The 15,423-nt window shown below is 38.5% G+C and overlaps 1 protein-coding gene across 20 annotated transcripts in view; it reads left to right on the top strand.

Annotated features, from left to right (window-relative positions):
* Ppip5k2 (diphosphoinositol pentakisphosphate kinase 2) overlaps window positions 1–14,270 on the top strand; it is a 64,369-nt gene extending 50,099 nt beyond the window's left edge. For 7 of the 20 annotated variants that reach the window (XM_006529489.2, XM_011247990.1, XM_006529500.2 and 4 more), the window contains 6 exons: window positions 407–479; window positions 2,752–2,871; window positions 3,709–3,771; window positions 7,169–7,309; window positions 8,465–8,590; window positions 12,483–14,158. In XM_006529489.2, the coding sequence (XP_006529552.1) occupies window positions 407–479; window positions 2,752–2,871; window positions 3,709–3,771; window positions 7,169–7,309; window positions 8,465–8,590; window positions 12,483–12,595 (636 nt within the window). In that variant the 3' untranslated portion in view covers window positions 12,596–14,158. Of the gene's footprint in view, window positions 1–406; window positions 480–2,751; window positions 2,872–3,708; window positions 3,772–7,168; window positions 7,310–8,464; window positions 8,591–12,482 lie in introns of all 20 variants that reach the window. The other 13 variants (XM_030253787.1, XM_006529493.2, XM_006529497.2 and 10 more) reach the window with 9 other exon arrangements.
* Window positions 14,271–15,423: the final 1,153 nt, after the last annotated feature.

Below are 15,423 nucleotides of genomic sequence, written 5' to 3'. Positions count from 1 at the left end.
AAGCCCATGCATGGATCAGAAACTGTATGGTGACTTCAACACTGTCTGTCTGTCAGTCATTTCTTTTGTTTGTGGTTGTTTTTCCTCTAAATACAGGCGCTGTTTAACAGTGGGCAATGGGCTTCCTTTAAGAGAAAGTGAAATTACATCAATCTGTGAATTGTTTCTTCTCATCTGCCATGTTTCATCATGAATGCCTGCTTTGCACCCCTTCATTGCGAGGACCTCATATGAAATGGACTCCCTTCAGAGGGGATCTTGCATGAACTTTCATGTTTTAAGTATTTCTACTAATATTTATCATACAGCTTATTAACCTTTGTCTGTCTGGAACAGGGTGCATATGAAATATGCATTTTTGAATTCATTTTGTTAGTATATTTCAGTCTCCACTTTCTCTATGCAGGTTGTGTCTGAGAATGCCAACTATCTCCGAACACCAAGAAATCTTGTGGAACAGAAGCAGAACCCTACAGTAGGTATGTGATGTAAAGGAAATTGTATTTTATACCCTCCAGAAACTCCCTGTTAGGCACAGGTAAAACTCTACAGTGGTGAAATCATGACCAAATGCTATGCTTTACTTTGTATTTAGTGTGCATTAGTTCAGAATTGTTGAACCATAAATTCAAAATATAAGATATAATTTTCATACTACAAGATATAAATTTCATACTATAATTTTCAAAACAAGTGGTGTTTAGTATTTTTGTTTAATCATTTGAATGACTACTCTGTGGTGACTAACTGCCAGTGTTGGCTTTTGTTTGTTTGCTCGTTTGCTTCTTCCATCCTTTCTTCTGAGGGAGGGGTCCTGTTGTAGTGTGAATTCTATAGTCTCGCTTGTCCTTGAATTTATGGAAACCCTTCATTTCAGCTTCTCTAGTGTTGGGGTTACAGACACAAGACTTTCCAATGCTACTCTAAATGTATTTTTTAAAACTTTACTTTAGAGATTAGTAGTCATAAGAGGGCTGGGCTTACGGTCAGTAGCAGAGCACTTGTCTACCATGTATGTGTGTATTTCCTTGTCCCATATTTGACACTGTAAATCTGTTAGTCGGGTAAGGATAAAAATATGCCATTTTATTTTTAAAAATTTTAATCCTTGTTGTTGTTGTTGTTGTTGTTGAGGTCAGTCTCTTGATACATTCCTGGCTGTCCTGGGACTTGCTATGTAGTTCAGGCCTTGCCTCAAACTTAAAGAAATCTACCTGCCTCTGGAGCTGGTATTAAAGATACCACCATGCTCAGCCAGAAAGGTCAAAGCTAATTTAGCAGTTTTAAGTAGTGGCAAAAGAAACATTGGGAGGCGACACTGCTTAGCAGTCTGACTTTCTAGTGAGGCTTCACCCAGAGCGCTGTCACAGGATCCAGTTCTGTATGTGGAGTGCTGACATGAAACTCCTTACTTAGGACAAGTAATAATATCCACTTAAAATGAATTGATCACACATTCCACAGAAAGTGCAAAAATATCAGCTGATGATGACCAACGAATTTAGCAAAAGGTGATACCTTCAAATGCAGATAAAAAAGAAAATGAGAAGACAAATGAGGAAATAAAGTGAAGCGTTTGAGGGCCCTCTTGGGGTGAGCTAGATTTCCCAAGGAGCAGCTCTTTGGGAAATGAAAGTGAAGTCAGTGCAGTCTTGCTCAATACGCCTTGGGCACATTGAGAACAGCGTTGTCAGATGGGTCCCCCTCTCCACCCGCTGACCTTACGCTCCTTGATGCTAAGCTGCGGCTCAGTGGCATAGTCTTTCCTCTAATTGGTTATCTAAGTGGGCTTGACACAAAGGATGATTCGGTGTCACTGTGTGCTACGGTCTGCAGTGTCCTAACTGTGTTGGTACCTGTCTGGGTAAATGACTCTCTGTAGTTAACTTCCCGCTTTGTCTTGAGAGCTTTTGATCGTCCTATGATATCTTTATGTGAACATACATGACTCCTTTTCACTGAATGATCACAATTATATATTTATTTGACAGGAATTATTTATACTTTCCTCTTTGGTGAACATTTTTAAGTCTGAACTTTTACTACAAATAAGACATTGATGTATACTGGCTGTGTTTTATGTGTCAATGATGTATTTCCTTGGAGGCCTACATTAAAAGTTTCCTGTTTTAAGTCCCTTGTTAAGTGACTGAAAAGGAATGATTTTTGTCTATTTTCATTAATAAAAATGCTTTTTTCATTAGAGTACAACTCTTAGTTCAGGGGCATCAGGAAAAACCATTCATTTCTTAAGTGTATATTAAAAATGTCTAATATGACTTAATTTTTGCTAAAAGGTATATATATCATACATATAATCATATGTACATGATATATAATACAACATATGATCATATGTATGTGATAAAATACATATGATAAATATACATATAAACTCATTATGATTTGCTATGACTCTATTCTGTTCCTAATTAACTTTTATGGTGATATTTTCAATAATTTTAGCATGTACATGTTGATGATTAGTATATTGGCATATTATTTTTCATAGAAGGCATTTTCTTCAGTACTGAATTATTCCATTTGTACCTGTGGTGAATAGTGCTGGCTATTAGAAGCTCTGTACTCAAATAGGTGTCACTAGACTGTTACAAGCCTATTGTGACTCTCTCCAAGGCACTGCCAAGGTTGCCTGTGCATTGGTAAGAGCCAAGTCGATTGCATGCTGCATGCATTCCCAATGTGAATGGAAGAACACCTGCTGTATGTGTCTTCTCTAACTCCCATCAGGGTCTCACTGTGCGGGCCTGTTTAGCACCTCAGTGCTCGGGGGTTCTTCAAGTGCACCTAACCTACAGGATTATGCCCGTACTCATCGTAAAAAGCTGACTTCTTCTGGCTGCATAGATGGTATGTGCTCACACGCACACACAGATTCATACCTGCACACATGCATATGCTCACGAGTGGTGTTTCTCAAAAGCAAGTCTAAGGCCACAGACTGCCGTGGAGTCCCATCGTGGAGTCCTATCGCCTTCCCAGACGCCTGTCAGTGCGTCCTGGGATTCAGGTTCAGGTTCTGTCAGTCCAGAGCAGTTAACTAGAGAGTACATGTACAGTAAGTGGCTTGTCAAAAAAGAGAATGTAAAACTTCATTATTATTTCAGCTGATGGAGACTCTAGATTATGAAGAATAAATTTCTTTTAAACTCTTGTCCACAGTTAACACTTATTTTATTTATTAATATTGAAAAACTATTTAGCATAGAAATGAGTGGAAGGTTTGCTAGTAAGAGAAAATATATCGGTAGACATTTTATAAACGTAGAGTGCAATGTGACCATTCTTAAGATTCCTCTTGATGTGACTGACGTCAGGGTTAATATTCTGGTGCTGAGAATGCTTGAGAGTCCTGAAAATGTGCCCCTCGTGACAGAGGGCGCTTTCAGCCCTTTCACAGTCAGCACTGTTTGCTCTTAGGTGGACAAATTGACCGTAGGCAGGAAAACACAGATTTACTGGAATTGCCAGGCCATCTTGCTTTCCTTTCTGTTGTGTATTTCATTAAACGTTTTGCCTGTACCATCAAGCCAGTTTACTGCTTTTAACCAGTCCTTGGCTTCCTTCCATTGTCCCCTCTGCATGTCACCTAGTCCTGCCGTCCTCACGTATTTGGTTCCCACTCTGTTTTAAGTGTTCCTCTTTTGGCAGCTGTGAACTTCAGGAACCTGTTTTTCTCTTTCTCAGACGCCACACGCGGGTCTGCTGTTAAAAGGTTTTCTATCTCATTTGCTCGACACCCAACCAATGGTACGTTTGCTTTTTATTTTAAAAGATACTCCCTGCTTCATCCCTTTTTAATTTTTTTTTATTTCAAAATGTGGGGTACACAGTATCACCTAACTTACCAATCTTTAATTTTAGTTGGCATACAATTCCAACTAATGTACCAAACCACTGATACTGTCTTGATCCCTTTTCTGCCGTAATTTCCACAATAATTGAACATTACTTGTCAGATCGTCTAATGACCACAGTAATGATTAGTTTAATTCTAAATTAACAGCTGAAAATTCTGATTCCTTAAGTGATCAGTTTATACAATTATTTTTTTTAAAAATACAATTAGTTTCTTAATTGGTTCTTAATTCTTAACAATTTTTTTCTAATTTTTCTGACCACATTATTTTATTGAGATAGTCGATGACAATACAAAGCAATCCACAACAAAGACCCCACTGAGACTTTTAAAGGTCTTGGGAGCCAGGGTCACACTGTACAGCAGCAGTCTGGCCCTCTGGCTGAAACACAACTGGATGTGGCGTGGACGGCTTAAGAGACTTCCAGGATCAGCTCCTCCTCGGGGGCTGGCTGGTTTACTGCTGGCCCAGCAGTCATTTCCTTCTGTTGCCTTTGTTTTTCCTTAAAAATCGGAGAATTCTGATAGAAAGAAAACTGAAGTTAAGGTGCAGAGACTCGATTTGTTTATACCCAGGTTCCGTCAGAGTGAGGCTGGATAGGAGTGTTTGTTACAGATGAAGTCGTGGCAGTATTAGAGCGTTTTGGGAGTATTTACTGGTTTTTGTGTATGTGTTAGGGATGCTTTTGTTTTGCTTGAGATAGGGTGTGATATTGTAGTGCGGCTAGCTTAGCTTCCTGTGCAGAGCAGGTTGCCTTCAGACTTGGAGTCATCCAGCTTTAGACTTCCCCACTGCTTGCAGTAGACGTAAGCCACCGTGCTTGGCTTACTAACCATTTTCAAATCCCACATAGGCTTTTGCTTTCACTTATAATGAACATACTTTTATTCCTAGAAAGAGTGGTTTGTTTTTAATTTTTAAATTTTTAACGGCAAATAGGTCTTTCAAAAACTCACTTTTATGAAGCTTAAGAATTCAACCTACATTCCCTCCCCACCCCAGGGCTGTTTAAATGTTACTTTTTTGGAAAAAGCTCATTCTGATTTGATTCAGCTGCAACTTCTAAAGGTAACACATGCTTAGTAACCTCCTAGAAGACAACCAGGAGTCCTCAGGACGCCAGGCTCACAGAAACCCATAAGGAAGGAGGGGTCACCTTTGTGTAATGCTTTCTCAGGAGCACTGTGGGTTTACTGAAAAGTTCTATGTTTAACTGAGGTGTTAGGATTAGTTGTGGTGGTGGTGGTGGTGGTGGTGGTGGTGGTGGTGGTGGTGGTGGTGGTGGTAGTAGTAGTAGTAGTAGTAGGTACTTCAATTTAATAGAAACTAAGAGTAATTTTATATTCCTTTGGTTTAGGCTTTTTCTTTTACATGAGGCTTTTCTACACTAAACAGCCTGATACATTGAAGCATGTTTCCTTCAATTCTAGGAACATTTTTTTGGAGGGATTCCATACTTCCTTTTCTTTACTGCTGTTCTTTCTAATCTGTCCTGTGAACTGTCATGTGACCCTTTCACTTTCTATTTCCAATGACTTCCCATGTTGTTTCCACCTTAACCCATGGTGTCATGGACTTCCCTCCCTTCGTCTTTAGTTGGGAGGATCGTGGTGAAAAATGTCTTCTGACAGCACCTTCCCTTATTCTCTGGGCCTCTGTGCAGAACACCTGTCCCCTCTAGGTGCTGGTCCGTGTCCTCTGGGAGTTTCTAGGCTCCAGTGGTATGTTTTCATGGCTTCCAACGTGCTGGCAGGGTGGCTTGTGAGATGGCCGCACTAACCCTTCATTGTCCGCTGTGAGCTGATGAGATAAATGGCAAGGGTCTGTAGATTCTGGAACAGTTCCATCAGACCTCATTTGCTGCTTTGAAATCCAGCAGGCAAATGAAAGGAGCCGTCACAAATGAGGGTGAGCACCCCGAGAAAGGAGAGAGGCATATTGTGCAGAGTGTGCTTATGTGCACGAGCCGCTTGTGTTTAAGAAGAGAGGGAATTGCAAAGTTTTGTTCCTCAGTGTGAACCGAGTGAGGTGGCTTTAACTGCTGCTGGGATATTGGATTGTTCCTTCTGTTTGGTTTTGTTTTACATTACATGAAACAAACGGTCTGTCATGCTTTGGTTTGCACCTGGAAATCCAGCATTAATTTTATTAATCCTTAATTATTTTCATAACAACATTCAGTTCCCTTTTTAAAAGTTCCCCTGTTCCAACTGAGAATTCCAGCAATTCTAGAGTTCCTCCCAAATTTTGAATAAATCTGACAGCGTGTAATCTCATAATGAGCATATGTATGTTGAAAAGTGTCTGTTTTGCAGTCTGAGTTTAGATAATTTTTCTTTTTTACCTGTAATACTCTGTTTCTACCTGAATTTGAGTGTTGGAGGTATTTTCCACAGAAGACTTAGTTTGAATTCTGGGAAACTTTGTGATTTTAAAAGAAATGAAAACAATTTTTAAAGCCATTCAGTTAAATAAAGCTTAAATGAATGGGTCATTTTATTCTTAATAAATGAAAAACTAATATTTTTGTCTTAGAAACATAATTTGTATGTATATGTGCTTTTGTGTCACTGATTCTGTTAGCACATTGCTGCATGACTCACCATGAAGTTTTGTGTGCCTGTGCAGTTGTTAAACATGGAGCTCCTTGCCCTTCATAATGCTGAATGTTCCATCTAACTGCTCAGCCAGGGATTGCCAAGCAAGGACTCACTGGTGTTCAGGAAAGTAATGTTTCAGAAGGTTCAATTCTGCCTGATTGAGGAAGTGTTGCTCAAGGACCATGGTAGGGTGTTCTGGGCCTTAGAGAAAAATAGCAATCTGTGCTCCACAATTAACTATGTAATTAACTCCTGAAGAAGTTTGTGTCAGCATTTATCTTCATTATTATTTAATTGTTGAAGTTGATATTATCTTGATACTGTAAGATTCTGGTATCAGGAAAATATGGCATCAGCTTGTTCATCTGTTAAATAACTCTAACATTAAAAGATTTAAATCTGAAAGTGTATCTCTCCCTTCCCCAGGTTTTCTTCTTTGTTATTCTTAGGCTTTAGCAGCCTTGAAGGACTGTGTGCATGCTGTGCTGTCTGATTACATTTAACGTGATCATGGGTCATACCTTGTTTTGGTTCCATGTCGCATAGCATCTGGTGTCATGACTTGAAAGATGTGTGAATGCATGTAAAACCTGAACGTTCCAGCCCTAAGTAAGTCGCCTCCCTTTGTAATGACTGAGTTGCGAAACAGCCAATCTTACTCTCTGTCCTTTATTTCTTCTCTTGTAGGCTTCGAGCTGTATTCCATGGTACCATCCATCTGTCCTCTAGAAACACTTCACAATGCCCTGTTTTTAAAGCAAGTGGATGACTTTCTGGCTTCCATTGCTTCTCCATCAACGGAGGTTCTGCGCAAGGTCCCCGAAATGTGTATGGAATTCACCTTCATTGTTACTTAATTATTGGACAATAAATTCTTTTCAATTATAACCTCAATTTTAAAGATGTAAACGCAGTGATATTTGTGAATAGAATTTTTAAGAGAGTCAGATGTAAGGGAATAATATTAGTAACTCCTTTGTGTGATATACCATTTTTCTTCATTTTATCTAAACATTGTTTTTCTAACAGTAAAAGTAAACAGTATTATGTAGAGTTAGTATCACTTTCTTTAAAAGCTATACTCGTCTGAAAGCTCACATTCATCTTTTATAATTACAGAATGGTTCACATGGACTTAACACATTTTTGCTAACAGATTAGAGATACTTGGTTGTCACTGTTGTTTTGTTTCGTTTATTGGCATGGGGCTTTTCTGTGTAACCCCAGCTCTCCTGAAACTCACAGTAATCCTCCTTTCTTGACTCCCCAGGAGCTGAGATTACAACTATCTGCCACCACATCTAGCTTTAGAAAGATCTTTTCTAAAAGATACCAAATTAGAACCACAGGCTTTGAAACTATATTTCCTAGAAAAACCATTCTGAAGCTATCCATGTGTGTTAAGAAGAGAGTCCATGGATAAGTAAGAGTTACATTAGTGTGTAAAAGCGGAAAGCTCTATAAATAATCCAGATTTTCTGCAATATTTTTTGTTGTTAGGGTTAAAAAAAAAAAAGATTTTTCTTTTTGTAGCGCTTGTTTTTAGCTCCCTGGTATCCCTCAGCATATTGGAGTTTCCAGGTTGGACACAGTAGCTATACTAGCTACCCTTTGCCATTTCTTCTGCTTCTGGTACCAGAGGCAGCTGTCAGCCAATAGTGTTTGGTAATGAGGATGCCTCTAAACTATTTCCCTCTGGAGATCCCTTGGGAAGTAGGTGATCATTTTAGATTTTATTCTCTAAGGAGACTGAAGCTGAAGAATTACAAGTTCAAGGCTAGCCTGGGCAACAGAGTTAATGTAGGGCCAGCCTGAACATCTTAGGATTGTCTTCAAATACAAAGTAGAAAGAGGACAAGGGATATGGCTTAGAGTTATAGGTTCAACTTCCAGTATTGTAAAATGATAGTAAAAACAAGGTTTTGTCCTACTAAGAGAAGAGACTTGGTACGAAGTTATTCAATTTTATTTATTTCTTTTCAGCCTCTATGGCCACACGTTCCAGTCCAGGAATGAGAAGAAAAATTTCCTTAAATACGTATACACCTACAAAGATCCTCCCAACACCACCTGCTGCTTTAAAGAGCAGCAAAGCAAGCAGCAAAGCAGGTTAGAGATGTTGTCTGAGTTTGTGAATGCCATACAACAATGATAGCAGGGGCAGCCGCTTGTCCAGTGATGTAAAGTCGTAACCCTGCTTTCCCGTAGTGTTGCTGAATTCAAAATCTATTGTCCTGACTCACTTATACACATCTTTATCTATGTCCTCTTGCTTGCCTCTCTTGCCTTCATGGTCTCTCCTAAATCTCTTAATAAGATAGGTTTCCAATTCTTTTTTTCTGAACTCCTCTGTTTTGCTCTGTTGGGCCTAAGGAATCATTTCATATTTAAATAAAACAATTCTGTTGCCCAGAGTTTTTTTTATCTTCCATTTGTAGTCTGGCGATGTGACTGCCAAATTCATCTCTTTTGCCAGCATCTTTGTTCTTCTAGCCAGGGTGATTGTGTATCGATACTCCATCCCTGGCTGCTGACGGGTTACTTTATGTCTGTGGTTTCCCTGTTGTCTACCTCTGCTGTCTGGTCTGATGTGGTTTCTTTTCTTTTCTCTTCTCTTCTCTTCTCTTCTCTTCTCTTCTCTTCTCTTCTCTTCTCTTCTCTTCTCTTCTCTTCTTTTCTTTTCTTTTTTCTTTTTTTTTTATTTTTGAGACAGGGTTTCTCTGTATAGCCCTGGCTGTCATGGAACTCACTCTGCAGACCAGGCTGGCCTCGAACTCAGAAATCCGCCTGCCTCTGCCTTCCAAGTGCTGGGATTAAAGGCGTGCGCCACCATGCCCGGCTCTGATGCAGTTTCTGCCTGTTCCCTATTGCTCCTAGACGCCTCGGAGCTTACCTCAGTGCTCCAGGCTTTCACTATAAAAACTCATGGTAGAGGGGTCTTGGTTTTTTTCAAGGTTTTAATGTTTTTAGATATTCTTTTTATTATGAATTTAAAGTTGGACATCAGAAGGACATACTTATTAAGATCTCAGCTCTGCTACTTGTTAATCATGTGACCTGCCTCACACAAATCCTCAGTCTCCAGGAAAATCAATCTGGGTAATGATTCTCCTACAGAGTTGGCAGAGGCAAAGCTGGCTGTGTAAAGTACTTGGCTACATTGTAAACATTCGGTGGGCGGTAGCTTCCTTTGCTGCTCTTTTGCCATAGCTAAATAACCTCCATTTCTGCCAGATAAATCCTCCTGGAGTTCTTACCTTATGAATCAGTCAGTATTTTAAGTAGATTTGAACGTTGTACAGTCCAATAAGGCTATAAAGATACAGGGTTCAAAACTGCAGTTTTCTTAAATAAAGTTTTGATGCAGTCTTTTATACAATACAAAACTGACATTTGTACAGTTCCTTTTCCTACGATATTAATACTGTTTATGTCCATGGCAATAAAGAAAACAGCAGAAGGGGTGTAGCTTGTTTCAGTCAGCATAGCCACGAATGAATCAGGTGACCAGAGGTTTGGATGCTCTCGGGATTGCAGGACCTGTGGCTGATCTTTCCGAGTTAATTGTCCCATAAATGCAGGGTGTGAACATTTTTAAGTAACAAACTTAAAATGGAGTTGAACATGTTTTGTGGCCCTCTTGCATTCCAGGCGAATGCTACTTGTTCATGATGTGTGATACACACAGCCACAGGAACACAGTGGGCAGCACCCAAGTGTGTGCGTGTCTGTGTTACGTACAGGAAGGAGGCTTTACTCTGGAGTTTGGTTAGGGTGTCCTTTTTCATGAGCACCTGAAAAATGTTTCTCCTTTTGTGTCTAAATATGTTCTAAAAGATTTTAATTTCTACCTGATATCCTTGGTAGAATGAATTTTATGTTTTATTTTTATGGCAGATTTGATACCTCGCATTTGTCAGGAAATTATTCCCTTTGTCTTAAGATGTCTGCTTTGCTCGTTCTTCATAACTGTCTTAGTAGCTCAGGTACTAGCAGTTGTCTTCTGCCTTTTTGTTTCCAGTTTTTGGACTTTATAAAAGACTTTCTTCCACTTGTTACTCTGCTTGCTTTATTGAATGCTTTCTTCTCTTGGTTTCCATTGACCCTCAGTGTAATTATTCACAAACTTTCCTTATTTGTTGTTGGTTTTTTGGTTTTGTTTTTTCATTCTATCTCATGCTTATTCTTTTATGCTTTATTTTGAACTAATTCAATAATCTACAGAATTTCACTTAGATATGTGTGTTGCCTTTTTGATTTTTTTCCTCAGGATTTTATTGATTTCTTTAAATACATGTTCTTAGCATTTCATGGTCTAACTGTATATCATCCAAAACAGTGCATAGGAGGAAGCATTTGGCAGTCATACCGATGGCTCCGTCTCTTTGGTTCCCACTGTTTCTGTGAGCTCTGGCTAATTTGAAGTGTGCCCTGCGCACAGCACACATTCAGCCTGCTCTGCCTGTGCCATGCCCGTCTGTGCCTGTGACTGACTTTCAGCAGTGACTGTGGCTGCCTCTTCCTCTGCCCGCTTTCCTTCTCCATTGTGTTTGCGTGGTGATTCTCACTGCTCTTTATTCTTCTGATGCCCTCAAGTTGCTTTTAAATCCAACCAGCTTTTATTTCGGTTATTTTCTTTTTTACTCTTAAATTTAAAGCATTCTATTTGATTCTTCTTAATTTTTCTTTCTCAGTTTTTATTTATTAAACATAATGATTTATTTCAACATAGATCATGAAATTACTGCTTTAAAAATTGTTTTTAAATTATTCATTTTCTGATAGTCTGTCAGTTTTATCCTTTACAAGAAAGATGTTTTTCTATTCCTTTCTACATTAAATATTTATAATACTGTACATTAATCTTGTGTGTTAAGTAACTTTTAAATCCTAGACATTATAAATGTTATGTTATAGAAGCTTTGGACTCTGCTATTTCAATAATATGTCTCCAAAGCATATTGTTTTATTTTAAAAGTAAAGAGGTAAATTTGCCAAACTCAGATTTTAAGATGATGTCCCTGAAGTGGCTGACAGCTCATGTATTAAATTCTTTTCTTGTTGTCTGTGCTACCTGAGGCTTTCTGTGCATGCAATAGATTAATCACAGTTCAAGGGTGAGTTAGTCTCACCCTTCCTGTCAGATGTAGTTGTCATCTGTTTCTTTATACTAGTAAGACTCACTGTTATGCTGGAGATTTAGCCAAGTTCTGTGATGGACCTTGAGAACGATTCTCAGATAAAAGGTGTTAGGAAGGAGTGATGGAGGACCACGCTGTGCTGCTTTCTCCTCACACAAGTTGATTCTGCTCCAGTAACTGTCCGATTCTGTCACTTTCTGCTATCCTGATAACACCATCGTTAAGGTTGTTCTTTCTGTCTGTGGCCAAGCAATTGTGGGTCATATGAAGAAATGTCAGCCTGACAGACATGTGCCTGTACAGTAAAGTAGAGCTGTAACTACACTGAGATTAGCTCTCTGACTAGGCCTGACTCTGATGTTGGTTCTGAGTTGAGAGGGAGGGCTTCTGGCCTTCCAGCCTTCCATCTTGGCATAGGAATGAGATGGAAGGCATAAGAGGATATGGTTCCTAGAGAGGGAATTACATCCAGTTTTAAGCAAGTTTCATTTAAATTTCCTTTCAAATATAAGCAGAGACAGTTCTAATTGGCAGTTGTATTTCTATATCTGGAGCTAAGGGGAAAGACCTGGCAACAAGGATGAATGAGATTAATAGAATGGATTGTACTTATGATGGAAATGAATATTTGCTATGAAGAATATAGAGTGAACTATAAAAAGCTGGTTTTAGGAACACAGCCTGTTTGTCGTTACTTTTCTGTATTTGTGTTGACTTGTAAAACATTAGTGTCATATTGAAAGCCTGCAATGTTTTATCATAACTGTAGCGCATACAGCCACATCGCCCACCAGCGTTCTCTTAACCCTGTTGATTGGTGCAAATCCCAACGGCACTGGTTCTTTCTTCTGTTTGTATAGCAGCCGGCGGACCATCTCAGGCAATGGCTCCCCATACCTCATCTCGGAAGAAGAGCATAAATAGCAAAACCGAGGGGCATGAACCCAAGAAAAGCACTGGGAAGAAAAGATGAGCACACACCAGAACCGAAAGTTTCCATGCTTATAAAGGGACTTGTTGCTTAGCAAAAAGAATGTCTAAGAAACCTTGACTGAAGCTGGTCAGAGCCAGTGATTCATGTGTTATCATGCTTTACTTTATACATCTGTGTATTTCTTTAAACACCTCGAAAGCTAGAGGACCTCCTGTTTTTATTCAAACAAGGAGCTCTGGCAGGATCTAGAAATGTTCAAAAGAATGTCTGTCCGCTTTGTGTAAGGAAATTCATGACAACTGCTATTGCTGTCACTGTGATGATTCCCATGTGCCTGTGGCAGAGACAAAGGACACAGGAACCCGGCTGACTGGTACCAAAGTGCACTCTCTTCAGGTGCCTCTACACACATGCATTTCTACAGAATTACACTTAGCGAGTGGGATTGGACAGGCAAAGATCATGTGTTGATGACTTTTTTTAAAAAGTACATTTCCAAAGAGATCTCGTTGACCATTTACATTACAATGTTTTTGTCATTGCTACAGTAACATATGCTGCAATATTTATTGACTGGATTATATAGACCATGAATTATTTTTTCAATTTGTGCTTTGAATTTTTTATTGTGAATTATTTAAAATATTACAAATGCAGGTGGGAGAACTATACCTTTATACACATAAATTTACAAGTTAATCTGTAGAAAATATTTTCTTTATACATATCTTTACCATCAAGAAAAATTTCTTGGTTCACCAAGAAAAGGTTTTTTTTTTTTTTTGTATTAGCAAGAGAGGCAATTTTTTAGAGTTTCTTTTTATGAACTGTAACTGCTAAATTTGTAAATCTTACACGTGATTTTCTGAGTTTTTCTTGAGACCTATGGACTCAGGTCTATGATGCGAGTTCTGCTGTTCATAAGTGTCATCCAGGGTATAGTTCTTGTGTTTCCATTCTTATGTCCAGTGTATTTGATGATTTCACCAAGAAAACTCAAAAGATTGAACATTTGTAGTAAGTAAATGGTGTTTACAAATGATGAGATTTGGAAGAAAGATGGAGATGACTATTGTAATTTCGTCTAATATTTAAATAAAAGGACATCATTCTCCTTGGTGCTCTTTCTCCCTGATGCACAAGTAATTGTTTGAAATATTTTAAATTACTCACAAACTAAACAACCTGCTAAATAAAAATCTCAAACATTGGCTATAATGCAACTTAAGGTAGTAAGCTGTAGCTTCAAGCTTATGTTTAGAAGTACTGGACCCTTATTGTATAGTTAGTGTAATTCTTCAAAAGAGACTTCTAACCTTAAATAATCTTACATGAACTGACTTCTAGAGAATAGGCGTATTATATTATCTTGGTTGTTTAAAAAGGGATGAGATACAGAAGCTCCAAATATATACAAATAAATAAGTACATATATACTTCACTTGAATGTAAATGGATTATATGGTGGTAAATCTTGTAAACAATCGAATGTATGTATGTTCTCTGTGTGTGAATATGTGATTAATGTACTCATGGGGGGTGAGGAGACTACTTTTATTTTTTAAGTGGAATGAATTAAAATTCTTTTTAGAATAAGAGTGACTTGAATTTAAAGCATTTTATTTGTGTTCTTTCTTTTATGTTTTGAAATAGAAAATCCCCAGCAGCATTTTACATTAAGTACTATTCAATAAAACTCATGAGTGAGCATACACATAGCAGTGTATTGTCCTCTGCCTTATGAAGTATGTTAGCACTCGCTTTCCTCAGTATTAATCAGTAATTTCGGCTTTACCTTATTCACCCCAATCAATACTGTTGCTTTGTATGCTCATCTCTTTGCAAGAATCATAGAATTGTTTTTTAAAACACACTATCAGAGAGTCAATTTCATAACAGCAAAATAACATCACCACCATTTATGGAAGTTTGTCTGAAATAGCTGTTTCTACCAGTACTCAGGAGATGTGGGGTTTGAGAGTTTTTTAAGTGCTAAAACATGTTTATTTTTTATTTGTTTATTTATTTTGGGGTTGGGTTTGTTTGGTTTTATTTTTTGCTGCCCACTTTTCCAGCCAGCAAAGAAATGAGGAAGTCAAGCTTGAGGAATTGTCAAGTCACCCTGAGCTGTTTGTTAGTCTTGATAATTTATCATTCATTCCTTAACCCTCAGGAATCCTATATCTCAGGCCTAATAGCCTGTTGGCAGGCCCTGCTGGCCTGCTTTTAATGAGGTACATAGTCCATTCTGTATGACTAATAAACTCAAGAGGGAATTTGTTAATACACAGCTATCATGTATTAAAAAGAAGTATACTGGACATTTTAAGACAAACAGAAAATTGAGACAGAAAGGAAACTGTGATGTGGCAGAGCACGTGGCCCTGTGCTCGATATTTGTACAGCTCAAAAAACACGATAGGTGACAGCAATGAAGAAAGTTTAAAGTTTCAAGAGGAATCTGATGTAAAACTCAGGACTGTTGGGAGCCCTTAACTGGAGGCCGGACTTGTACAGAGGGAGAAGGAGAGGGGAGCGTAAATAGCAGTAAGGATGTTTGAAAAGGCCATAGGAAGCCATTATTTTCTGTTTAAGTATAAATATGTATAAAAAACTTAAATTGAATTATGCCTTATGCCACCTGGGGTAATAATACTTCCTCCAAAAGCCATAGCCTGTCTAACTACAACAACAACAAAACAAACAAACAAACAAACAGTTCCAGGAATGGAAAGCTTATTCTCAAGTTGTTGGTCCGAGTAGACCAAGAGATTGCCAAAGCATTACTATTGCCCTAGGTTGCCTCCCAGAACCTGAAGGATCTATTGCTGAAGATAGCACACATGTTGGACATAGGACTTGAGGGA

This window comes from Mus musculus, chromosome 1 (assembly GCF_000001635.26).
Source record: "Mus musculus strain C57BL/6J chromosome 1, GRCm38.p6 C57BL/6J".
Lineage (NCBI taxonomy): Eukaryota > Metazoa > Chordata > Mammalia > Rodentia > Muridae > Mus > Mus musculus.
This window is presented reverse-complemented; position numbering and strand designations above follow the sequence as displayed.